Source organism: Miniopterus natalensis, chromosome 8 (assembly GCF_054644295.1).
Source record: "Miniopterus natalensis isolate mMinNat1 chromosome 8, mMinNat1.hap1, whole genome shotgun sequence".
Taxonomy (NCBI): Eukaryota; Metazoa; Chordata; class Mammalia; order Chiroptera; family Miniopteridae; genus Miniopterus; species Miniopterus natalensis.
This window is the reverse complement of record NC_142088.1, coordinates 73,950,411-73,977,666: the sequence shown is the minus strand read 5'-3', so window position 1 is coordinate 73,977,666 and position 27,256 is coordinate 73,950,411. Positions and strand designations below refer to the sequence as shown.

General features: G+C 41.6%; 1 protein-coding gene across 3 annotated transcripts in view; it reads left to right on the top strand.

Moving 5' to 3' along the window:
• Nucleotides 1-27,256, top strand: part of CCDC93 (CCC complex scaffolding subunit CCDC93) — an 81,709-nt gene that overhangs the window by 15,898 nt on the left and 38,555 nt on the right. For 2 of the 3 annotated variants that reach the window (XM_087819900.1, XM_087819899.1), the window contains exons 6-11: nt 288-344; nt 8,678-8,778; nt 15,920-15,956; nt 18,626-18,718; nt 19,004-19,054; nt 19,943-20,029. In XM_087819900.1, the coding sequence (XP_087676026.1) occupies nt 288-344; nt 8,678-8,778; nt 15,920-15,956; nt 18,626-18,718; nt 19,004-19,054; nt 19,943-20,029 (426 nt within the window). The remainder of the gene's footprint in view (nt 1-287; nt 345-8,677; nt 8,779-15,919; nt 15,957-18,625; nt 18,719-19,003; nt 19,055-19,942; nt 20,030-27,256) is intronic. The other variant, XM_087819901.1, reaches the window with a different exon arrangement.

Genomic DNA, 27,256 nt, shown 5'->3' with positions numbered 1-27,256 from the left:
GTTAGGTAACTTGCCTGAGGTTTCAGAGCTCATAAAGATTTGAAACATGAACATTTGTCTGCACCTTTGATACCCCTTTTTCTTACCAGCTATAGGAATTTGTTTAGGAGCCATCTGCAGAAGCCCTAGCTTTTCCCCATATAGGATATATTTTAGTTTGTTAGAAAATTGGGACTTCTTCAGGCAAAGGTGTGATGTGAAGTCAGTTTATAAGACAGATTTCTGAGCAGTCCAGTTGAGTTTCATTCTTCACAAGATTTATTTAATCCCTGTGTTTTGTTGTACAGGATGATGACTTCATAAAGAGAAAAGAAAAGGCGATCAAGACAGTTGTTGACCTCTCAGTAAGTTCCCCTGCTCAGATAGGCTCACAGCCTCCAAACAGCGTTTTGATCTAAATCATAAAACCCTGGTCCCTGAGGTTTCTGTCTGCTGGGATTGCCCAGGAGCTGACCTGATATGTGTGATGGAAGCCCTGCCTGTCTTATGTGCCCCGTATTTGGACACCACCATTCACAGCTAGACCTTGCCACAACCACTGCCCTGTGTTTTTCTTAGTTCCCGTTTTAAGGGAGAACTTTTCCAAACCCAGAGTCCTTCCTCATTGGTGTCAGTGTCAGATGTAAATTATGAATAGCTCCCAAAAAAGTGGATGATGAACTGGAGATGGTAAACTGAGGTCACCACCCTCGTGGTGGCTTTGGAGAGGCAGAGTAGCTTCTGAGCTTTGTGTAGGAAACTCTGGAATGTCCTTTGTCACCATACACAGTGTTTCTTAACCATGGGGGACTGCATGCATGTGCCAGTTTCCCCAGTGCAAGGAACAGAGGAGAGCTTTGGGCGTTTTCAAAACACTCTGGACCATACCCAGCAGAACCTTGTCAGCCCTCCCACCCCAGTCTTCCTACCTGAGCTGATGGGAGTGAAGCCTCAATGCCTGGGTATAAATTCTTTTCCAAAAATAATGTATAGTGTTATTTTGCACATTTTTTACTTTAAGTATGTGGTCTCCCAAGGTGATTATTCTGAAACAAATAATAATCATTTGATGATGAAAGGCATGAAGTACTTGTTTAAAACAAAACAAAAAAAGTCTTTCTCACTTTATAGTTGTAAGTTGTAATTTGCATCTTTTCTCAATTCCATTTTGGAACAGGGAGGAGTGAAAAACCTTTAGGGTAGCTACACTCCGCAGCCAGATACTGTTTTCAGAATTGGTGACAGTATTAAGTAATAAGAAAAAGAGCACATAATATGACAGTAGAGTAATTTTTTCCTCGTTATAAAATAGATGTTCAGTTTACAACTTCTTTACAGTTTTTTTTAAGGCCGATAAATGCAGGGGAAGAAAATCAACCTTAATCTCACAACACTGAAGCAGCCACTTTTGATGGTCAGATGTATTTCTTTCATGGTTTTTTTGTTTTTGTTTTTTTAATATATCTCTATTGATTTCAGAGAGAGGAAAGGAGAGGGAGAGAGAGAGAAACATCAATGATGAGAGAGTCGTCATTGATTGGCTGCGAGCCCGCAACAGGGGCATGTTCCTCTCCCGGGAATTGAATCGAGATTGCCTGGATCCTAGGTTGATGCTTAATCACTGAGCCACGCCCAGCCAGGCTCTTTCATGTTTTTATTTTTATTTATTTATTTTTTTAAATATATCTTTATTGATTTCAGAGAGCGGAAGGGAGAGGGAGGGAGAGAGAGAGAGAGAAACATCAATGATGAGAGTCATTGATCGGCTGCAACCTGCAACCTGGGCGTGTGCCCTGACCAGGAATCGAACCCTGATCGCCTGGATCCTAGGTCGACGCTCAACCACTGAGCCACGCCCGGCTGCGCTCTTTCATGTTTTTAATGTGCATTTTTATACCGAATTGGAATTTTACTTTAAATATAATTTTATAGGTTTTCTTTTTTTCACTTACCTCTGTGGAGCAGGATTTACTTCATTGGAGCTTTGGTGTTCACCGTGTCTGCCCCTTGAGTGTGTGGTAGGATTGTAATTCAGCATGGTCGAGTCTGACTACCGGGTGCACTCTCTCTCCAGCCTCCTCGGAGGTGCAAAGTCAGCCTCTGCCTGTGCCCTGCCCAGGGCCACCCAGCATGAGCTACAGAGCAAACCGTAGATGGTTGCTACTTGTGCTGGACTTGGAGGTGTCCAGGAGAGGCCAAGCTATGAACCAGTGCAGGCTGACGCTAGTGCTGGGCCTGGGGCCACTTATTGAGAGATATGAGGCATGCTGAGGCCAGCTGCTGCTTGTTTGAGATATTTTAGGAAAGTCCTAAGCATGGGGCTTGAAAGGCCACTTGCATAGAAAAGCCATTGGAAATGGCTGGGATGAGCCTGCAGGTAGGGAGGGGCAGGGTCTCTGGGAATCACCAGGGTGGGGTGAAAGGTGTGAGGCAGATTCAGAGAAGGGACCTGCCTGCCTGCCCGCTTTGTGTGGGGAGGGCTCATCAAAGGAGCAATGGCCTCTGCCAGCGCTTCTATCTATGACAAAGCTTCCTCTCTAGCTCTCACCCTGATTCCAGGCAAGTTAGTTCCTTTCTGAAGGTCCCAGGTTCCTTTCAGGCTGCTGCCCAGTGCTGGAGCTCAGGGGGAGGGCGTCTGAGTCCATGCGCCGGTCCTTTAAGAGGAGCTGCCTGGGATTCCCGCAGCCTCTGTTCCTGAGCTATAATCCCTGCTGGTTTTTATAGCCCGAAGTTGTGGGGACTTCTCTTCCCAGCACTAGAACCTTGGGCTGGGGGGTCTGATGTGGGGTTGGGACCCCTCACTGCTCTAGGAAGCTTCCACCGCAGAGAGATCCCTCCTGGGTTTAAACCACAGCACCAGGTGTGGGCCCGGCCGAGTCCCTGTGGTTCAGCCCAGATTGTGCCTCTCATCTCGGTCTCTCCTCCCTGTCTTTGATGCTTCTTCAGTTCTCGAGTTGTAGGGCTTCTGTTCAGCCAGATCTCAGGAGGTTCTGAGTGATGGTGGTTTTGTATTTTAGTTGTAATTCTGACGTGGTTGTGGGAGGCATGGGTACTGCAGTTACCTACACACCTTCTTGTCTCTCAGTGAAACGTATTTTAATAAACTGCCTTTATAATTATTCAAAGTGTGTGTATACACATTTTCTGGGACACCCTATATTTCAGGTGTTTAGAGGCCTTATTTTTTTTTTTCATTTGTAATAGAGATTTTTATTAATCCTCTTCTTGATAATGTGACTGCGTAGAATTTAAAGACAATGATAATAACAAATACATAGTGCCCAGGTAATAATGTTCTAAGCATTTTTATCTAACTCACAGCAACCTTATGAAGTAGTAGTATTTTTTTAACAGTTGAAGAAACTAAGACACAGGTTATATAAGTTGGTGATGATGGAGCCAGAGTGCAAAACACTATGCCGTGAGTCTCTAGATAAAAAGGTGTTTGCAGCTGATTAGAAAATAACATCAAGGTAAAGGAAAATGAAAAAAATTTGCAAGTATCTTTGATAGTAGTTTAGAAAATAATATCACAATAAAGTGAAATGGAAGAAATTTGCAAGTCTCTTTGATAGTAGCTTATATTGCTTAGTTTATTTCCTTTTTTATGTATTATTACTCTTCAGTTGACTATCAAGAATGGTAAAGAACTCCTGTAGATGTCTAGAGCCAGGCCTTGGGTTTATTTTCTTCTCTTCCTGTCTACTGAAAATACTCCTCACTTCCAGATTCTTAGGTTTCTTAGCTGAGCTCCTTTGCCGTTAATTTGCATCCCTCCCACCTGCACCTCTGCAAGGGCTTCCTTGCAGCCTTGAAATGAGTACCAGAAGCTCACAGGCAACTCCGGGGCTGCAGTGCATGTCCCTGGCTCATTCCTCTGAGTCAGTTTAAGAAATGAAACAGCTTGCTGCTTTTTGTTGGTTGTCACTGTCCCTGAAGAGAATCCTTCCCTCAGTAAAGGGGATGAAATCTTTCTAAGGTGACGAAGGGTTGTGGCTCTTTGGAAGTCTCAGATTCTAAAGCGTTTTTTTCCCCTCCAATCTTTTGCCAGTCTCCTTTCAAGTGCCTCATTATTATTTCTTACCTGCTCCTTACCTGCTTCTTACCTAAATACAAACTTTAAATTGTGAATGGTAAATTAAGGATTAAAATCAGGTCTAAGGTACAGGTCCCTAGTTTCTAGACCCAGCCTTTTATGTAAAATGTATTCAGCAGCTATGTACTGATTGAGTGCCTTTTATGTGCTTGGCACCTAATTAGGCATTTTATAAGCATTATCTTATTAACTCCTCACCAACACTCAGGGAGTTGTTATTTGCATTTTATAATTAGGAAGTTGAAGCTCAAAAAGGCTAATGTTCCCTACGTAGTTGCAGAGCTAGGAAGCGGCAGCCAGATTTTGATTTTACACCTGACTCCTCCAACACAACAGGTGTTTATACTTCAGTTTTCTCCCTCTTACCTGCACTCTGATTCCCCACATATCCTGGCACCAATTTTGCAGTATTGTTCTTGACTTTAGGACTCTGAGCTCTTATCCATCTGGGTCCCAGAGACTCAGACACTTCTAAGTGACTGGGAGCCCCCCTACCACCTCAGCAGTCGCTTATGGGGCATTTACTGCGACTGTTCCCATTTGAAGACCCTTTATCCAGCTGGAGAATGTTTGCCGCCAAGTGGAGGTTGTCATCTTTCCTTTTTTCATTAGTTAACATGATACCATTGTGCTTCAACCAGTAGGTTTTTACTTATTCTTGCTTAGAAATAACCTCTTTTTTAAAAATAAACTATAAACATTTTAATATTTTTCAAAACATGTAACTTATTCTTGTCATTAGCCAACCTTATAGGACTGTTTCAGTCTTTTACATTTGTCCTTGGTCATGCAGCCCATCCATTTTTTTGGTGCATGATTTTTATAACTTATTTTTCATTTATGCTAGTACCAATAATAATAATGAAAAATTAGGAAACAAAGGAAAAGTACAAAGACTAAATCACCCATGATACCACCAGCCAGGGATAATCACTGATATTCTGAGTAGGAAATACAGAGTTATGGATGTCAAAATAGAGAATTAGAAAATGCAAAGAAAGAATAACAGCATTATATTGTATATTCTGTTTTAGTGCAGGCTTGTTTTGATCAACAATATAAGCTCAGCTCTCTCTCTCCACCAACAAATATATGTACCTCCCTAGCATTTTTAGTGTCTGTAGATTATTCATTGTGTGGTACTAATTTAACTAGCTTAGTTGGGGAGGGGAGGCATTATGTAGGACATCCTCATAGCTAAACTTTTTCTTTTATCTTTAATTATTTACTTAGGACACCTGCTCTGAAGGGGAATTGGGTCAAAGGTTATCCCGTAGGCTATTAGGACCTTTTGTCAGATTGCCAGGCAGAAAAGCAGTTGTGAACTAACTTGAGCTCATCACCTTGAGGTGCTGGCTCTCTTTTGGCTTCATTTTTCTTCTTTCTGGGGATTATTTCCAGTACTTCTGCTTTCTTCTTTAAAATGTATTACTTTCTTGACTTCTCCACACCACCTTTTCATACAGTAGTTAGCCGCTTTATAGAAGGTCTGCTTGATGAGAGGTAGTATTTTCAAAGGATGTAAGAAAATGAAACTGTTGCCACCCAGGTCAGGCCTCTCTTCACTGCCTTCCACTTTCGGAGTGGAATCGCTCATTTGTCTCACTTAGTGTGCTGTTGTACAGCCTACTTCCTCCTTTTCGGAGCTGGCAACTTTTCGTGTTCATGAAAATCTGTCCTGTGTGGCGAGGTCTGTGACTCCCTAGTAACCTTGAGTGAAGAGGGCCTGTGAATTTTTACCCAAAGCCGCAAAAGGTATTCAGTTAATGTTTATTGAGCATTTTTGGTAATGCTTAAAATGTATGTGAATATAGAAGGAACAGGAAAAAAAAAGACTTCTTAGAGCTTCCAGTCCAGTTGAAAGGAAATGCTTTGCTGAACTTATTGGATCACCTAAGAGACCATGTCATTTAAAATTACTCCTCCAGTGTGTTCTGCCAGAGGGCCTTTTTATGCAGCACATAAAATGTAAATGTGGCCCAACTGGGCGTGGCTCAGCAGTTGAGCGTCAACCTAGGATCCAGGAGATTGGGGTTCGATTCTTGGTCAGGGCACATGCCTGGGTTGCAGGCTGTAGGCCGATCAATGACTCTCTCTCTCATGATTGATGTTTCTCTCTCTCTCTCTTCTTCTCCCTTCCTCTCTCTGAAATCAATAAAGATTTTTTTTTTTAAATGTAAATGTGGCAATATAAGTAAAATAATATTAGCACATTTTATTAATAATAATATATTTGTATGTAAAAAATATGTACCTTAGCCCTTACTGTGTGTCAGGTACTATTAAATAATCACAGCCACTCTACTTATACCTATTTTGCAGATGGAAAGCTACAGAGGTTAAAGTAACTTGCCCCAAGTGAGACAGGTAATAAGTTACGGAGTCAGGACTAAAAGCCCATCTATCTGACTCCATGTCTTCATTTAGTAAGACTAATTGTGGCCTCACCGCAAGCCAGACCATACTCTAGGGGCTGAGGTGAGAGAGTGACATTCCAACTGTCAGGGATCCCACGGATCAGGGGCTCATCAAGGAAAAAGACAGGACCATGAGGTGGCAATAGCACAGGCAGGTATTGAATGCCTGGCACATACCTAGCATTCAGTAAGTGATAGCCAGTACTATTGCTCCCCCTGTTAGTGGCAAAAGATAAGTTGATTTTGTGTACTTTTGTAAGAGCACAGTCAGGTGTAAAGCATGAGTGGTTGTTTTTTAATTAATCTTAGACTTTAAATTATTGATGGAATTATATTACCAAGTCAGGATCTTTACAGGATTAAAAAAACTTGAAGAATGAGAGACTGCGAGTCTCCTTCAAGACCTATTAATCCAGCCCTCATTTTACAGATAAGAAAACAGCCCACTGAGGGAACTGCCTTCCCAAGGTTATATAGCTAGTTAGTAGTAGAGACAGGACTAGACATCAGTGTTCCTGATTCCTATTGCTTTAAGGGGTGATTTGGCAATCGTTCGTTTTGGTTGACCTGGAAACCTCTGATTTTAGATCTGTATTACTATTACTATTAGGTCCAAGTCATTGTAATGATTCATGTGGCAGCCTCAGATTTTATAGGGAGTCTCATGAGAGGGCTCAGCTGAAGTGGCAGGTGGGTGACTACAGTGCCCATCAGAACCAAGTTAGTGTAATGGGAAATCCTTGGGGCCAGCAGCCAGAGTACTGAGGGCCAGGCCTAATGTTCTCCTAGCAATCCTGAACAAATTATTTAATCTCTGTTTCTTCAGAAGTAAAGTGGAGGTAATGGCATCTACCTTGCCTCTATCTCAGGGTAAGTATAAATTGCAAAATGTGAGGTGTTTATGAGGTGCTTTAAAGTGTAAGGAGTAATGACACAAAAGCCAACATTGTCATTGTTTGGCAGAAGAAAAGGTCCTAGTAGCTGTTGGTTCAGTATGCTATTGTTTTGGAGTCAATCCTTTTTTTAAAAGAATCCAATTTCCTGTCTTGGGCCATTGACTCTATCAATGGTAACTAAGGAAGATAGCAGTTAAGCTCAATTGTATAGTACTACTATAATTGTAGAGCTCAGTGGAAATTAAAGCATACGCAGTAACTGACATCATATGGCTTCATTATATTTTTCCTTTCCCCATAAATCTGTTTTATGTTATTTATAGCTTCCTATTCATGTAGATGCCAGTAGCAAACTAGGGGATATTTGTGGTAACAAGCTATAAGAACAATCCTCCAACATCATGTCAGACCCTATTCCATTCCTTTTCTACTAACCTGTTGAAATTATGTGTATGTTACAGAAAGAGTTTTTTCTCTATGTTTGAAATATTTCATAGTAAAAAAAATAATAAACTTAACCAGAATTATCAAGGGGAAACAATTCTAATTAGAATAAAAATGCCACTATCTGGAAAAACCTGATAGTACTGCTTGTTCTGACGTATCCAAGTAGAGATTAGATATGGTGAACTCTGGTAGTGCAGAAGAAAAGATCCAGGGACACACAACTAGAATTCCTTGCTTGTATAAACAACTGCCTGCTTGGACCCAGAGCCCTGAGCAAATATTACTAAGGTGGTATTTGACTGCCAGCTTGGCAGTCAAGGAGGACATTCATTTGGGGTAGAATAAATGCCCTTCTGGGTCATCTGGGGATTAATTGAGCACCTATTACATGCCATATACTTGTTTAGGAAGGCAGGGGAAGGACAGACTTAAATTGATGATGTTGGGATTCTTAATTTTCCATTCAGAAAAAAATAGCTAGATCCCAACCTTTCACTATACCCCCCCCCCCCCCCAAATCTGAATAGATGAAAAGACTAAATATAAACTGTAAAAGTAACAGACAAGAACTTTTTTTCACAATCCCTAGATAGGAAGTAAGCTGTAAAGCGATTGATTGATTTGACTACATAAATATAAAGCAAAAAACACCAAGTTATAACAAAGTTAACTAGCAGTAGACTGAGCAGAGTCCTTAAAGGCAGCCACCCTGGTGGCCCCTATTGTGATGGGGAAAAGACTCATTTCCTGACTGGCTGTTTTTGCATTCAGTCATTCAGCCACCAGTTCAGGAGGAGAGACTTCTCACACTCAGTAACTCCTCTGTCTCACACACTTCTTAGGATGTTTACAAGCCCCGTCGAAAATACAAACGCCAGCAGGGAGCAGAGGAGCTGCTTGATGAAGAATCTCGAATCCGTGCTACACTTTTGGAATATGGCAGGTATGAATGGAACCCAGTCTAAAGTGCCTATTTTATAAAACCATTGAAAAGGAAAGCTATTTAGAATTTCTTCATTGGGATTAACTTAGTTGGCTTTTACCTGATTGCGTTTACTATTTTGGGCCCAAGATTTCCAGCATCTGGAACTTTTCTTCTCTCTGGTATTGAATTACCCAACTTTCTGGAGGTCGCTCCCTGATAGTGGTAGAGGCCTGGTCTTTGAAACTGCTTTCTAGGAATGTGTGTAACCGTGTGTCCTGGTTCTACTCTCTTCGGGGGTTCAGAGTTTGGAGCATTTATGGAGGCTGGGGGTGGTCTGCCCTTCCTGTCTCTGCCATTTGATAAAATTGTCAGGTAAACTAAGGAGTTTTCAACAGTTTTACTTTAAGTGTTAGAATAATAGTTTTGGTTTCCTGTGAAGAATTGTCCTGACTAGGAGAGTAAAGAATTTAGAAGTAGTTTTGTCACTTTTAAAAATACCTCTAGTTATTAAAAAAACAATTCTTATTTTTATCTTCACATTTTACTTAGAACACATGTACATAAGGAAGTATTCCTTCCCATTGGATTTTTTGATTGACACTTGGTATTAACCTTCATTTATGTCCTGCATTTTCTACTTAGGGTAACTGATTCCTTCATGTGAGTATATCTCCTTGGGCTTCTTTCCTTTATGCTGAGAGTGTTTGCTGTGTGCTGCTCTGCCTCATAACCCAACCCTCATTGGGTGGCTGGAACTAACAGCACTACCACTAGCATCTTCCTGAGTGAGCATGTGATGGCTTCTCTCTCTAGGGTACTGGAGAGAACTAGAGGATACTAGGCTTAATTGGCTTAAGTATTCCATCTTTCAAATGGAATTGCTATCACTATGTTGTTGTTGTTGTTGTTTTGTTGTTTTGTTTTTTTGAAGGGGTAGTGTGGGGTCAGGTCCTTCCTTCCTAGAATGAAGCTAGTCTGTTTCATTCAAAGTAAGTTGTTTGTTCTAGCCCTAAGCTGGGTGTGACGGCTGTCTGCACAGCTCACCAGTTGCTGCTGTGAATTGAACTCTTCTGATTCAGTCATCATCAGACCAGCTACATAATTTGCATGGCTCAGTATAAAATGAAAATGCAGGACCCCTTATTAAGAATTATTATTAATGGTTAATTATTAAGAACTTCAAGACAGCAAAGCAACCAAATGTGGGGCACTTCTGAGTGTGGAGCCCTTTGCGACTGGACAGGTTGCATGCCCTGGGCACTATGATGGGGTCTTTCCAGCCAAGCCCAGCTGTAGGTGGGCAGGTGAGGCTGCACTGCTCTGAGAGGTCAGAGATGGAGAGACAGCCTGCTTGTGTCAACATGTTCCAGAGCCAAAGAATACTTGGGAATGTTGCGGCTTTTGTTAGTTTGTATTGTTCGTGCCTCCAGTTTTTCCATTATCATGGAAACCCCAATCTCCCTGGGACTAAAAAGAAGTCAGAGAGTCAGTAAATTGTCCACCTCACAAAGACCCTGCTGACAAATTTCAATATTTTGTTTTGTTTTGAAATTCTCAGTGTCACATTGGATCTTTTGCATGTGTCATAGATGATAGTAGTTATCACCATGTAACCATGTGATGGCTGGGTAAATTCAGGACATTCCTTCTCATCCTCAGGAGTGATTGGGACAGTGTGAGGCCAGAGTGTGGCTTGACTTTATTTAGGGAAGGGAGCAAGGCACAGGTTTCGATTATGACTCCTTGAAAATTTGGAGTGTAAGAAAGAGCAGAGTGTCTCAATACCAATCTTAGTTCCTGTTGGTGGGTCATGCTGACTTATAAACCTAAGTAGGTAGGGTGAAGGATTTGTTGGTTTTGTTTTTTAGGAGGGATTATTTTGCTTTCTTTTTCACTTTTCTGATAAGGAATGGTGAGTTTTTGAGAGGCAGGGAAATACTTAACTACAGTCTTATAGTTTATTTAGTTTGTTTTCTTTTTTGAAAATTATAAAGACAGCATTCAGAAAGGTAAAAAAATAATGCTCCCAAGGTCAACTATTAACTGTTAAGAACTATTAAGAGCCTCAAACTAGGGCTTGAAGTCAGGTTTCTTAGAGTCCAAAAGGATGTCATTATCATTATCTACAAATACTGTTTGAGCCTCCAATGAGAGTTTGTCTCTTGGTTTTAGAAAGACAGGCCCAGTCTGTATTGTTTGGTCTGAGACTGAACAAGAAGAGAGTGGTTGTTAAACTGACAGAGCAAACTGGATAAAACCTGAAGGCCCAACAAGTGTGCGTTTTATTCCCTATTCTGCAGAAGGCCCCTCCCCTCCTTTCTGGCTATGAGACTCTCCTCATGGTTCTGTTCAGTACTTGCCACTGCATGGGGATCTTTACCATTAAACGAGGGTTACATGATCATGTGAAGAACTTTCAACAGTTTGTCATCTATAGAAAACAGTATATGTTAACTGTTAGGTCCCAGCAGTAACAGTAGCCGCAGCAGGTTTTCACTTCTAAAATTCCCTTAAATATGACCTTTAGATTCAAAGGTGGATTCTTTCCTAAGCCCCCCTTTCAATTTCGTTTGTCCCTATGTACTCATTACTCCTAGTTCTAGGCCTCCTCCTGGCCCCTTTATGAAACATTTACCCGCTCTTCCTTCCCTTCCCCTATGAAGCAGGCTGGCCCTTTGCTGGCTCTGGGACACTCTGCTCCATCCTGCCTTTCCCCTCACTGTTGTGCACCCCTTAATTGCTCATCCCCACCCAGAAGTCCAAATCCCTCATCTTTCATCAGTGTTCCTGTCACTCATCAGCATAGACCCACAGTGCACCTGGCTTTGAGGTCAGCATTCCAGCTTTTTCTCCCTTTTTTACTTTAATTGCTCAAATAAGGCTGGACTTTGAGCCTGGTCAACCATGGCCTTAAGGATTGTGTCCATTAAAAATACATTTGGCTGTATTTGTTTAAAGTTGTGGTGTTAGAAAAATAAGACTCATAGTTTTGATTTTAGACTTAAACAAAATTGCAACTCTATGATATTTTTATTTTGTTATGACCTCAGTCACCTTTTAGGAGCTAACTTAAACACCAAACCACAATATAAAACTGCCACTGTGGAGAAATGCATTTATATGCAGTGTATTTGACTTGCAAGTGGAATTTTGAAGCACAGTCACTAGAATGCTGGAGTTAGCCTATTTCACACTATTTGAGGCTTGAAGTCATTCTGTACTTAAATGAAATATGACATGCCTCTCCCAACCTATGTCCCATATGATAGTGAAGCCTATATATTTAGTAAATGCTTGTTGAATAAACAAAGAACAGATTTCATAGTCCTTAGTATTTAGAGCTTTCTTACACTCCTCTTTTGTTCAGATTCCAGATAGCTTGATATGCCTTAATTTGCCCTGGGGCAATTGTTCTTGAAGGTTAGTTTTCTAGAACTGTGATGTCCAATAAGGTAGCCACTAGCCACATGTGGCTGTTGAGTACTTGAAATGTGACTAGTATGGCTTATGTACAGAATTTTAATTTTAATTATGTTAAATTTTAAAACTCATGCTTGATTTAGTTATTAGAATGTGTTTCATTATTGTCAGAGTAACATGAGTATATGAATCTACTAATTTTAAGCTATATACGTGGCTCTCATTATATTTCTTTTGGACTATACTGTTCTAGAAGATGTACATCCTTGATTTTGAAGACCAAGTACTAGGTTTAGGTAAGAGGGCCAGAGCTCTGTTGGTGCTGACAGTATAGGACATCAGCAAAGTTGGTGAGTCAGAGCTAACCAAGGGGAAGGCAGGAGCAGATTGTACCACATGGCACTGCATATCAGGCTGGCTCTTGAGACTGGGCAAGAGGAAAGAGAGGTTGTAGGGTAGAGCAGCATACCTAGGAAGGATAAAGAGAAGTAAATGCTTTTATAGTAAAAAGAAATTGAAAATCCCCCTGCTCTTTGAGGGATGATACGCCATAATGGGATATCATGTTCTGGTGAAGCTTAAACAACATTGGAAGAGTAGTGCACACAGTGAGGCAGACATTAAGACAGCTAGCTCTTTGTCATGGAAGCACTGCCATAATATCACATGGAGAAGGAAGCTGTTAGAAGAATCATCTGGACTCTTCATTTAGCAAACATTTATTGAGTACCTACTATGAGCCAGGCTGTACTTGGTGCTGGGGATACAAAAGCGAATGAAGCTGTACGTGAATATTCATAACAGTTCTATTCACAGTTGCCAAACGAAATAACACAGATGTGTCCATCAGCTGATGAATGGATAAACAAAATGTGGTTTATCCATAACGGGATATTATTTAGTTACAAAAAGAAATTAAGTACTGACTTGTACTTTGAAAACATGCTAAGTGAAAAAAGCTAGATATAAAAGGCTACATGTTTACGATTCTGTTTATATGAAATGTCCAAAATAGGCAAATCCCTGGAGACAGAAAGTAGATTACTGGTTGCCAGGGGATGAGGAGAGAGGGAGATGGTACTACTAACTGCTAACAGGTATGGATTTATTTTGGGGACAGTGAAACTATTCTTTTTTAAAAAAATATATCTTTATTAATTTCAGAGAGAGGAAGGGAGAGGGAGAGAAGAGATAGAAAGATGAGAGAGTCATTGATCGGCTGAAGCCCGCAACCCGGGCATGTGCCCTGACCGGGAATTGAACCCTGATCTCCTGGATCCTAGGTCGACACTCAACCGCTGAGCCACGCCGGGCTGGGCTAATGAAACTGTTCTTGAATTAGTGGTGATGGCTGCACAAAATAGTGATTATACAAAAAAACACTGAAGTATATATACTTTACAATGGTGAATTTTATGTTATGTGAATTGTACCTCAATTTAAAAAACGTGAAAAGAGAGTGAATGAAGCAAATACCCGCCCTCCAGGAGCTCAACAGGCAGATTGCACATAACATGATTATTCTGCACTGTGGGATGAGTGCTGGTGGTATAAACACAGAAATACTCGGCCCTAGGCCTAATCTAGTTTTGGATGTTTAGAGAAGTCTTCACAGAGTCTCTGTCTTTAAGGACAGAGTAGTTTAATTCTACCTGGTAATTAAATTGCTCAGATTTAGTAGTTTACTGCTTTATTTGGAAAATCTGTTGAGTTCCTGGGCCTTAGATAAGGGCTATCTGCCTGAGGGTATGTGTTCTGTCCTTAGGGTCTACATAGCCTATAGCCTGGAAAACAAAGAAATACTCAAGGTGCAAAGACAATTCTAGGAGCAGAAACTTGGTGAGATCTTCAATTGGTCAAGGCTCCCTGGTTGAGAACATAAAACCCTCCCGCTAGTTTCAGCAGAAGATTGATTACGGGGATCTGTGGGCTTAAAACATGGAATCTCAGCTGAGCCAGAGTAATTTCCCAAGCGTAACATTGGAACTGGGCCTCCAGGAATGCTAGTGTACTCCACGAATAGAAAGCTGTCTAGCAGCCTGAGGAATTGGGAAGCTGATGCTGCAGCTTCTGACAAAAAGATCATACCACTTCTGCCAAAATCAGGAAACCACTGTGACAGCTGCTGGCCCCAAAACCAAGTTACTTCTGTCATCCACACCACACAGTGAATCTTTTATGACCTTCCTCTCTCCTCATAACTGTTGCACATTCAAAACTCCAACAAATGCATCTGATCAGTAGAACCTAACTAGGATTCAGAATGCTAGGAGCAAGGGAGTATGGAACAAAGAGTTTTTTGTTTTCCAGCCTCTCCACCATAGGAAGATGTAATAGGTATTGACTAAGCCGATCCACAGAATCTGCCATAAGGTCCTTTACAGAATGTGGTAGATACTCCACCTTTAACCTCAGTCTGCTGCACTTTGGCTTATACATTTATGCCTAGTGGATGGGCATATGCCCAGCAGTGACGTTGAGGTTTTTCCAGTTATATGACAACCTATTGCATGGTCAGGTGGTACTATTGGCTTCTTGATTTCTTTGTTTTCTTTCACTTATTTTAGTTTATTTATTCTACATAAAGTGGAAATACCAAATGTAAAATAGCATCAGTGCCCTCCAGGAAATGGATGCGGGCATGCAAATAGGTAGTTGAACATGATTTCCACCTGGGAAGTGGAAGAACATGTACAGACTTAGGGATGGGTCATTCAGGACAGTGTCTGTGCATGAGGATGCTTTGGAGAAGAGGCAGTGTTAGAGCTGAGGTGCGAGGAGTGAATAGGAAGGTAGAAGGAGAGAAGAGGACAGCACAGTGTGTGCAGAGCTCTATTCAGGCAGTGGATGCACAGGAGCACGAAAGGTGAGGTGAAATGGTGGTTAGGCAGGGCCATAGATGGGAAGTCCTAATGAGAGTGCCCAGGACGTCCTGTTTGTCCTGAGGGTAGAGGCCTGCCATTGCCGATCAGGCGAACGGGAAGTTGGGTAAGAATGAGAAGAAAGAGTGAGAGTGAGGTTGGATGCTGGAGACCAGGGAAGAGGCCATCACACTGATCCATTAAGTGGGACCTGACATGAGGGAGGCTAGAGCAGGAGCCCTTAATTTTTCTTATAAACTATTTACAGGTAAGTGAGATTGGGTATTTTTCATTATGCTTTTTGTTTTGGGTTGAATGGTTTTTGCATTGTTATACTTGCTTTAAAAAAAAAGAGATATTAATTAGAGCCAGAAAATAAACTAATTTAAACTAAAGTAAATTCACATTTGTGAATTTCTTTGAATTTAAAGTTGAGTGACATGAACACATTATTGACAAAATGCTTCAGTTATGCTTGAGAAAAAATGGGCTGGACTGGAGTTGTGAAAGTCACCATTGGAGAGCATGTTTAGCTTTAGCAAACACATTCACATTTGTTTATACAGGTATTTTCAAGACTTTTAGCTTAAACTGTGAATCTGAAATACAGTTCCTTCAAAGAGTAATAATTGCACTTAAAGAGAATGTTGCACTATACACTGAGAATTCCCATGTAAGCATTTATATGGCAAATAGAGTGGCTGACCCTTTATTCAAACACAGTGGAATATATTTGTGGTTTAGGCACTAAAATATTTTCTCCAGTCATGAAAATAGCCCAAATTCACTTTTCATATAAAAATCCAACTAAAATATATTTGACAGACTGTATGTGATTTTTGAATAGTAATTGAACTCCCCTTTTTTGTGGCCTGCAGGAAATACGGATTTAGCCGCCAGAGCAAAACAGAGAAGGTAAGAAAAGCATAGATAATGGGGGAGAATATTTGAGAGATGGAAGTGACACCCTCCCTTTTGCCTCTGCCTGACACTGACAGGCTGTCCAGCATGGGTGAGAAGGCAGGGCTGCTGCCAACCAGGCTCTGGTCTTTGGGCAGCCCAGGGCTGCAAGGATGTGCCTCCCCAGGCCAGGGAGCTGAAGCAGTGGCCTCATCTGGGGCTGAAGTGAAGGGTAATTGAAAGTCATGGCCCAGGGTCAATCTGTGGGCTCTAATAACTCTAAAAGTGTGAAAGTGAAGTCCACTACCAGGGCCCTGAGCACTCCTCGAGTGAGGGGACCCTAGACAGCTGTGAACAGAATGCTGCAGTGAGATAGAACACAGCCATAAATTACAGGCCTGCCCTGTATTAAGATAATGAGGTGGGGCCCCGCCCGGCGTAGCTCAGCAGTTGAGCGTCAACCTGGGATCCAGGTGATCAGGGTTCGATTCCCGGTCAGGGCACATGCCCGGGTGGCGGGCTCGATCAGTGACTCATCATTGATGTTTCTGTCTCTCTCTCTCCCTCTCCTTTCCTCTCTCTGAAATCAATAAAGATATTAAAAAATAATAATAATAATAATAATGAGGTGGGAAAATCAGGTAAGTCAAGATGGGTTTTTCTAACTTCACAAAGCAGTCTCAAAAGATTTTTCTTCATTTATGTATTTGTTAACGGTCTTTAATGTCAGCAGCGGGGCATGCGTATAAGTCTTACAGTGCCAGAACTTTACTGTGTTACAGGCCCTTTGTTCAGAGCTCCGCATGTGTTTTTTCACTTACTCCTCTGAACAACTCAGAGGAAGAAACTTATTCCTGTTTTTCAGGTCAGAAAGCTGAGGCCCAGAGAGGCTCAGTGATTTGTCCAAGATCACACAGCTCCTTAAGTGCCATAATAAGAATCTGAATCCAGGTCTGTGTGACATCAAAGCCTGTACCCTTAACCACTGCCTTTTAAATAATAAAGTGCTAACTAAAGTATTCAGTGACTTCTTAAAAAGTTGAGTCCTACTGCTTGAGGTCTGTTAATCTTTTTTTCTGATTCCTCACTGATTCCCACATTTTCTTGAATGAAACACCACTCCTATTATTCTCCTTCCACTTTTCCCTCTGTCTAGGCTCCGCATCCTTCAGTTTTTCTTTCAGGAGACCCTCCCTGACCCTAGCCTCCCTCTGATTCCTGTGGCAATTGTTGTCTCAGTCATCAGAGAGCCCTGACAGTGACTAGGACCATATGTTCTAAAGCCAGACTTGCTGGTTTCAATTACTAACTTCATCCCTTCTCGCTGTGACTTTGGACAATATTCTTGTGCCTTAATTAACAGCATCTATAAAATGGGGGTAGTAATTGTGTACTACCTTGCAGCATTGTTGTGGAGATTAACATGTAAAAGACTTAGAATGATCCAATACATAGTAAACATCTAATTGTTATTATTTCATTAGCAATCAGTCATGCATCGATTACATCTTTTTTTGTTTTCTCATTACTTATTTTTTCCACATTTTTGTTTTTATTCAACTAAACAGTCATTTCCTCCAAAACAAGGTATTTTCTGGATTTAAGTATGTCATGTGGCATCTAGTATATAAGAATTTGATGCATGTATTTAATTTGATACATAATTTAAGTATGAAAAGAATGTTTATGCGTATGACTATATTCTGAAATAAGGCAGTTTGATTATGATCGAGAAAAATCATGAATTGCCCATGAAAGAGTATTCACATCAGGCTTATCTTACCATTTTTCTGTCAGGTGGCACATTTGAACTAGAAGCCTTGTTCAAATACTGTAGATTTACCCAGCAGTTGGGTCCTCAAGGTGTTCCCCATAGTTAGTTGTAGACTTGTTATAGAAAAACATTCTAGAATTGGGGTAATCTGAGAAGGGTGTTTGAGACCAGTCCTCCCTTTAAACCCTAGAAGACCCTGATATCCAGAGAAGGTAAGCCTGAGGTCACCCAGCTGGTGGATGGCAGAGATGGAATTAAAACCAAGAATTCAAGACTCGCAGCCCATGTTTGAGGAACAGTAGTTAATCCAGGTATCTTGAGTGTGGTGTGGTACATTTAGAGCCTGAGACTAGATGCTGAACATGGAGCTCGATCAGCAGGTGAAGCAGCTTAGAATTTTATCCTTTAGGCCAGTGGTTTTCAAACTTTGTTGACTTCAGGTTTCACAAAGCAATACTTAACCCTTGACTGCCTACGAAGCATTCTGATATGTTCTTTTCTGTAATTTTTATTTAATTTGTTTAGGTGCTTGTCACACCTAAATTATTTTCATTTCTCACTAATAGGTCTCAATTGGCAGTTTGAAAAACACTCCTTTAGGCAGTGACCTGCTTCTGAAGGCATTAAATTAGACTTACAAGGATAAGTCTGGCAAATGTGCATGACCTGGTAGGGATTTAATCAGCAAACAGTTCAGTAATGAGAACAGGCATTGGCCAGGGCATGAAACTCGACCTGCTTGTTCTGCAGTTGGAATGGAAGCTCAGGTCTCTGGATTTTCCATTCTTTCTCAGGGACTGATTTGGCTCTTCAGATCTGTGTGTGTGTTTTTTCACAGTCTCATGCCTCTTTGCAATGTTGTCTGTTCTCCAACTCCGACGCTCAGCTATTTTTGCATCTTCCCTTTCAGGCTGAGGACAAGAAAACGGTACTTCCCACAGGGCTCTCAGCTGCAGAAAAAGCTGATGCTCATGAGGAAGATGAGCTTCAAGCTGCTGAAGAGGTGTGTGGCCCATGTAGGTCCCCTGAGGTTTCTGTTTAAATCATTTGGGGAGAAACTTCACTTTCACCTCTAGCTTTCCAGACTGGCCAGGTGCACTCATAGCCAGCTGCTATTAGTTGGCCTTTTACACCCTTTCCAGTTTCCTTTTATCCCCTCTCATGAAACTCACCATAAAATGAGGTCAAGTACAACAACCCTTGGGTTCCAAAGACCTGTTTAGACATATTGCATAAGTCTTATGTGGCCTAATCCGCTCACTGCTACTTCTCTCCATTCCTCTCTTAGCAGCGTATTCAGTCACTGATGACCAAGATGACTGCCATGGCAAATGAGGAGGTGAGGTGGGAGTGGTCAGCAGGGAGGGCATGTTGCAGAGATGGGGTCTTGGAACCAACCTGCTTGGCTCTGTGGGGCCCTCTTCCCGGAGGGACCATCTTCAGAGCCCTGTCTTTTCAGCACTCAGTGTTTCCTGTTTCCTAGGGATCTTTCTTTTGGGAAGCTTTTTATAATGTTGCTTTCCATGGGAACCTGTAGGAAGAAGACTTGAGAGACCCTTGTGAAGGCAGGGTGTCACTGTTGGGACAGTACTGTATGGGCCTCAGTGGAAGAGCCATGGTTCTGCCCTGCCTCTCCATAACCACAAGTTACACCCCATGCCAAAGGAACCGTTGTCTTCTGTTTCCTTCCTATACCGCCTAGGTAGAAAATAGAATACCAGATTTAGAGTTGGTCTTATCAGAACTCAAGGCCTCTCCAGAAGGTTTAACCAAAGGTTTTGAAAGGATAGTTTCTTTGGGGAGCAGGAAAGGCCTGTAGTAGAGATATTTTAGGAGTTTTAGGATTGCTTTTTTTCTCCCATTTATACTTCTTTTTTCTCTGGGTCCTAAGTCCATGAAGTTCTCTGCAGGCTTTATGTAGTAACCCTTAGGAAGAAAGACCTTGGGATGGGACAGAAAGGATGAAGAATGATTTTCCAGAGGTACCCAGGATCCTGAGAGAATCTGGCCCAGTTAGCTAAATGACTCAGGAGGTGGAGAGGTGGCTTCACATTTGTCCCAAGGTTTGTTTTTTTTCTTCCTTGTTGATAAATACATAAACAAAATCCAGATTATTTTCTACCCTGGGTATATTATCTATTTTGCTGTAATACTCAGAGTGTTAGATTTTCCAGTTCTGTGAAAGACAAGATATGGCCTTGAGAACACACCTTCCCTGTGATTGCAGAGCCGTCTAACAGCAAGCTCCGTGGGCCAGATCGTGGGACTCTGCTCAGCTGAGATCAAGCAGATTGTGTCTGAGTACGCAGAGAAGGTACGTGGGGGCTCAGCTGGAGTCTTTTCCTCAGGTAACGCCCCAAGGACTTGTGCTCTTTCTCTACACCCTGCTCCAGCAGTGATGGAGGCAGGTTGTAATTCATTAGCCACGTTTGTCAAAAACATGTACGTCACACAAAGCCAGCATTTGCCCATTAGCTAAATTAATTTTCTTTACAGTGCCTATTTTTCTATAAATGTAAAGAGAAAACCTGTCTCTCAGAGCAATTACTGCATCTGATAAATCGATACCTGAGGTACAGCACAGGCATTTTTCCTTCTCTACCAGGCCACTTATGACTTGGGCTCAGTTTGGTGATTGGGCTGAGGAATGGAGCTTTGCCACTTAGGAGATAAACCCCATAACTCAGCCAAGCCCAAGGCAAAATTTTTTGTTCCACTTTATTAAAAGGATATAGAATGAACGAAGCCTGAAAGCCATATTTCAGTGTTAGATTTTTTTCATGCTGAGAATAGGCAGCAGGACCTTGAATATCTCAGGGAGACGGTGATTAATCATTTTGCACATAACTGATTCTGCTCTGGCTGAGATGTAGTATCAGTAAAATCAGATTTACCGGGCATTGTTTCATATCCTTCCTTCCCCACCATACTCATTGGGCCCCCCTAAAACGTTGATGTCTGTTGAAGCTTCCAGCTTTGCTTTCCCTGTCTCAGAAACCTTGACAAAAAATTAGTTCTGCTCCAATCTCTGTGCAATAAATATTCTTCTGAAGTTGTTACACAGATGATGTAATTGGGAAGGGATGTCGTCTATAATCTGGGAGTTCTAGTCTGATGTAAACACAACAGATGGTCACCTCCAACCAAATAAATTCAAAAGACTTGAGGATGTTCTACTTGAGTACCTTTAGGATAACCTAAGGTCTTTTCTGTGCAAACCTCAGATGGCATTATGACCACTGTCACCTCTCCTATGTTGTAAATTGAAATAGAGGACACTTTGGAGTCTCTGAAAGTTGGATTAAAAAACCTATGTTAAGAAGCATTAAACTGGGTGGGGGTGGGGGAGGCGGAAACAAGAGAACCCTGCTGCCAGGTAGTCAAAACCAGCTTACTCACTGTCTTGGTCAGAAGGTCAGAAAAGAATGAAATTAGTAGTTTTGGACAGGTCTCTTTCCGAAGACATACATAATTAACTTCTCAGAGAGAATTGGAGGTCAAGAGTTCATTGCTTGATTATCTGTGTTGTTTGCATTGAGTAGATCATATAGCATTAAAGATGATAATTTTTAAAATTAAATTGCCTTTAATCCTAATCCCATATCAGTTATTTCATATGTGCATTATCTTCCAGTGTTTGTCCCTAATACCATAGTTGTACCTAGTTGCAGTCATCATGTATGTCTAAGAGAGATGGAGCTCTGTAGTTGAAAACACAGCATTTAGAGTCATGTCTTGGTTCATACCTGTCTTTTCTACTCCCAGCTATGAGATAATGGCTAATTTATTTAACCTCTGCTTGCCCTAGTATCTTCATCTGCAAAATGGGAATATTATTACTTTCCTGGGAGGGTATTGTGAAGATTATGTGAAGTGTGAACACAATGCCTAAAATAGTGCCTGGCACATTATAGCTGTTCAGCTAATGGTAACCTTCACTTGCATTTTTATAGTCTGTATTTTTTTGTCTCATCAAATCCTAAACATTCTCTGTTTTAGCCTTCATGATTATTTGAATACTAGATAATCCATATGTTGATACCACACAAGTCATCAAACATTTCCCTATTGTTAGTCTTTTAAGTTGTTTCTGGTGCCATTGTAGATAATAGTGTTGTAAAATCTGAGCAGATAGTTTCTGCTAAAAGGTTTCCTAGGAATTGATGATTGGGTTATAACTCCTGTGTTGCCTTACAAATAAGTTGTAACTGTATAAAAGGGCCAAAGACCACTAGGAACACACCTGTAGTTGAACAAGTTGACAAGTTTATTGCTGGTTATAGCAGGAGAGGCCACACACCAGTGGGGAACTGTATAGCGTCGCAGTAAGAGGGCATTAGAAAAGACTTATGAGATTTAGGCTTGTTTTAGGTGATTTAGGGGGAAATTCAAGAAAGTAGGGCTTTGCTCTGTGTTGGATGCTTTAGGAAGGGCAATTCAATGAATGGCATCTAAATAAATCTAATATATAAGATGCAGACTGAACCAAGGTTAAAGCTGTTTACTTATATTAGCCAATATAGGGGGATGTTTAGTCATTTGGGGGATTTGAACAATATTCAAGTTTTTGTCCATGTTCAGACATGATTACAGAAAGGTTGTGTTTTGCCTCTATCTTCATGACCTTGTTTGATGTTGATTTTTTTTGGAATTGTTTATGTTTAACACCAAGGCCTAATGTAAGTACAGTCCAGCGCCAGCAGCAGCAGGACTTTGCTGAGGTTAGCTCTCAGACATTGGGCTGCTTTTCTCTTTCTCTATTTTTTGTCTATTTAGTTACCTATTGCTACATAACAATATTATCACAAATGTAGTGGCTAAAAGAACACACATTTATTATCACATAGTTTGTGTGGGTCAGCAGTTGGGAACAGCTGAACAAAAGCAGGGTTCTTTGTTTTAGACTCTCACCAGGTTGCAGTAGAGGTGCTACCTAGGGTTGTAGTCTCATCTCAGGCTCAACTGGGGAAGGATTCACTTCTGAGCTCATGTGGTTGTTGGCAGCATCAGTTCTTGCTCGCTGTCAGCTGGAAGCTGCCTTCAGTTCCTTGCCACGTGGGCCTCCCCAACATTGTCACTTGCTTCATCAAAGCCAGCAAGGGAGAGCACTTCCTTACAAGACACATTACAGTTTCATGTAACACAGTTACATACCTGTAGTCACATACATCCCATGGCCTTTGCTGTATTCTGTTGGTTAGAAGCAAGTCACAGGTCCCACCCAGATTCAGGGGGAGTTACTACATAAAGGCCTGAACACTAGGAGGGCAGAGATTATGGGGCTATTTTAGGATTGCCTACCACAATGTGTTAACTTTTCTCTTTAATCTTACTGCCATGAATTGGGCTAAAACCAGGCACTGATAGTTTATCTAAAATCCGTACCCCTGCCTTCAGGGTCTCAGTTATGAAACCCTTGGAAGTAGAGATGGGATTGAGGAATGTCCAGGAGGGAAGCTATCAGTAGTACTTAAAAGAAATCCAGATTAGCCTGAGATCAAGATAGATTTTTGCTTAGTGAAGAAAAGGGGCAAGATAGTTTTGGAAGGGTGAAAGTATGAAAATTATTTTGTGACCAGGGAATGAATCGAACAGCCTACCTGGCACAAGTGTTTAGAAAGTCAACAGGCACTGGGATATAAACATGAGGTGAAAAATAGATATGGGCAGGCTTCTCTTTTATTTGTAAAGTTCAAAGGGTCTTAGAACAGTGTAATATGATAAATAATCCATGTTTCAAAGCAAGTTTCTGAGATACGTAACTCGATTTAATATGGTTCCTGCAAAGCATCAGGAAAGAGGAATGTGAAGAAGCTTCCAGATATATAATTCATGATTGTCAGTTGGCCGCGGCCAGGGAGCAGTGTCTCCCTTTGTTTCCATAGGGTAACACCCTTCTCAGAGTGTGCTAGATGAGGCCCCACTGATATGCCCACTGTGTCTTAGCATTTATTTTCACAGGGAGGGAGGGTCTATTACTCTGATTTACAGAAAACTAAAAAGACTGACTGTCCAAAAGCTACTTCTACTCTACTGTCCCCCACTAACTTGAGCCAGTAGAAAGGGAAGGAAGCTAGGCCAGGGAAGGTGCAGGGTCCCTAGAAGTACAGGAAGGGACTCTCCCTAATGCTACATACTAATCAACCGTACCATTTTGGCCACTTTAACCAAATCATTCCTTGGTCAATATCTCCCTGAGACAGAATCTTAGAACATTTTGTTGATCTAGAGGCAGAGATCTGTCTTGCGGAATCAGAAGAATTTATCATGAGTTTCTTTTCTGTGCCTGGTACTTTGTGTACTATCATCTTACTTAATTATAAGAACAGTGTTCTGTCTCCTTGTTTATAATCCTCTGCCTGTCTCCATCATTACACTGACCCATATGCAACTGAAACCTTCTGTTTATGTGTATGTGAACTACATTTCTCTATAACCTCGAGCCTTGCCAAGGACCTGACAGTGTTGGTGCTCAGTGCATAAGCTTTTGATATTATATCCATTTTTTAGATGAAGATACTAAAGGTCAGAGTGTTAAGTAACTTGGTCAGCACCATGTAGCTTATAGTTCCAGGTTTGTATACAGGACTGTCTCACATGAAACCTCTGTGGGGGGGAAGTGGAGAAGGCCTCCTTTGCCATCCCTCATGCCTGCCTTCCAGGCTTCACAGCGAAAGGGCCTCTTTAGACTCCAACCATCTGACAGCATACCTTGGACTAAATGGAGAGAAGAGGCCAGGTCATGTTGGGAACTAACTACAGAAACAAAAATAAAAATGGTGCAGCCCAGGCACTCATACACAGTCACACCTACACTGTTGCAAGCTGTGGAAATTTCTCTTTGGGGGGTGTGGGTGGCTTTTATATCCAGAAAATACTACATTAAAATATGTAGTTCATTGGAAGCCTATACTTTGTCTTGAAATGATACCTTTCCGGAGGCACCTGGGGCAACTCAGGTCATTAGAGCTGGGTATAGCCACAGAGCGCTAATGGCCAGGGTGTGGTAAGGGATATGCATATAAAAACAGAAAGGAAAGAAGGCTTCTGGAAAATGCAGACAACCATATTTGATTAGAGTAGGTTTTTGTCCCCCTGTACCATGATGATTTTTATTATACTTTATGGTGCAACCAGTAGAGTGACAGTGAGTGACAGAGTTCTGACACTTACTGACCTGGACAGTTTACTTTATAGTACCCTTTGGCTGCAAGTGATAGAAACTCTTCCATGAGTGGTGATAAAAGCAAAAGGGAGCCTTTCTCAGCAATCTGGAAGGAGCATGGGTGCTCCAAAGGCCTTGTTATAGTATTTCTTTGCCCTTGCTTCACTTTATCTCTCTGTTAGCACCTTGGTGATCACACCACAGACTGTTCCAGTCTTACAGCATCCTCCCCGCATCTGTGCAAAATTCTAAGGAAGGACTCTCTTCCGGATGACATGGCTCAGGTATCTCTCCCTGAGGCAGTTGTGGGGCCAGGTGGCCAGCCTCCTGATTGGCAGCTCCTCTGAAATGAAAAAGTGCAAGATGGTGATTCCGCAAAGGAGGGGATTGCTGTTAGGAAACCAAAGGATTCTGGGCACTCATGACGGCTAGCACCTCTGTAAGCCTTTGTCCATAGTAAGTCCTCAGGAGATTTGTCTAACTAAATTGGATGAAATTGACCCAAAAGAATCTATTGTTTAATACAATTTCACTTTCCTTGGTTTCAGTTACTTGAAACAGTATTATAACAGTATTGTTAAAATTATTATTATTTTTTTTATTACTTGTTGTTAACCTCTTACTGTGCCTAATTTATAAATTATAAGCATCACATGTATGTATAGGAAAAAACATGAAATATATAGGCTTTGGTACTATCTGTGGTTTCTGGCATCCACTGGGGGTCTGAGAACTACCTTATGTCATCTGCCCTCTCGAGGGAGCTGCCTTATTGTTGTTTTTTTCCTCTACCTTGGTTTTATTTTTTCAATTAGTGTTATGAAGACTTCTCAAACATTTATAAAGAGAATTGTGTAATTTTGGGGTATTTTAAGTCTTCAGCTTGATTTCTTTTTTTTTAAATTAATCCTCAAGGATCTGTTTTTTTAGAGAGAAGTGGGAAAGAGAGAGAAACATTGATGTGAGAGAGAAACATCGATCAGTTTTCTCCCATATGCACCCTGACCAAGGATCAAACCCACAACCTAGGTATGTTCCCTGACCAGGAAACAAACCCACAACCTTTTGGTGTATGACCCTCCAACCAACTGAGCCACCCAGCCAGGGCTCTAGCTTGATTTCTTTTCTGCCAAAGAACTGGCAGAATTGACCCTCTAGATGGGATGATTTCTTTTTTCAGCAGACATCTATTGAGCGTGTGCTGTCTCCCAGGCAGTGTCAGGTGTAGGGCAGGGATACATTTGTGAGTGAGACATGCATACTGTCCTGAGGAGCTCCTGGTTAGGAGTCAGTCAACCCAAAAAAATAAATTACAGAATAATATCATCTGTGTGATCTCAGGTGGATGCCACTTGTTATTTGGTGTGTGTTGCCATTTGAAATGTCAGTATGTGCCCAAAGAAAAGTGGTTGGTATAGTTGATATTGAACTTTTTTTCCTATTAATAATTAGGCAGAGTAGATGACTTATAAAACTTTTATCCACTAGAGGTGAAATGTTAAAGAATTGTTTAAGAGGGCTAGGGACTGAGTAAAGATAACCACACCCCAGGGACCTCACCTGGATCAGAAGGTCATGGGAAGCTTAGTAACCAGCAAGCCCTGGCTACTTAATTAGAGAATCAGGCCTGAGCTGGAATCAGGGTCATTTCTAATAAGCTTAGATGTGAATATTTCTAATCCCATCATCTGACTACACCCCAGAGAACAGTTTTACCATTTCCTATCAGGTCTGGCATATGGAGTGCGGGAAGCAATGTGGGGAAAAGGAGGAGTTGACCTCTTGGAAACCTCTTGCTGTGGCCCCAGATGGGGAAACCCAGGTTGGGATCAGGAGGGTGAGAGCAGGGGTGGATTTTTTACCCCTTCTTTCTAGACTCTTTCTTCACATAAGGTCACAGGTGTTAGGCAAGTCATGTCCTAAATCTGTGTACTTCTAGAGGGCCAGGAGTTTCATCTCTGCGTCTCTGTTGCCTAACGTATGAGCAGTACTCAGTAGAGGCTAATGGTGACTGAGAGGCTGGAGACTCGCCCAGCAGCCATGCAGATAGGCTCCTCGGTGGGGTGTGGATCCGCTCCTTGTCTCCCTCACAGCGCTGCTCACAATGTGCCATCTCATTTGTCTGCCTGTCTCCCAGGACTAGGATGCTTGCTGTTAGCAAGGGCTGAGATCAGTTTATCATAAACATTTGTTGGAGGAAGGAAGAAAGGAAGGAAGGGAGAAGGGGGAAAAGAGCTTTGAGAACTCTTTCCCTGTGGCGCAGTTTCGGCTTGGGGAGAAGGTGGAGGATGCAGCCCTCTTTATGAATGAGTTGGCTTCTGACCAGACAGAAGGCCCGGGGAAGGTCTGTGTCTCTCCGCACCCACCCCGCCTTCT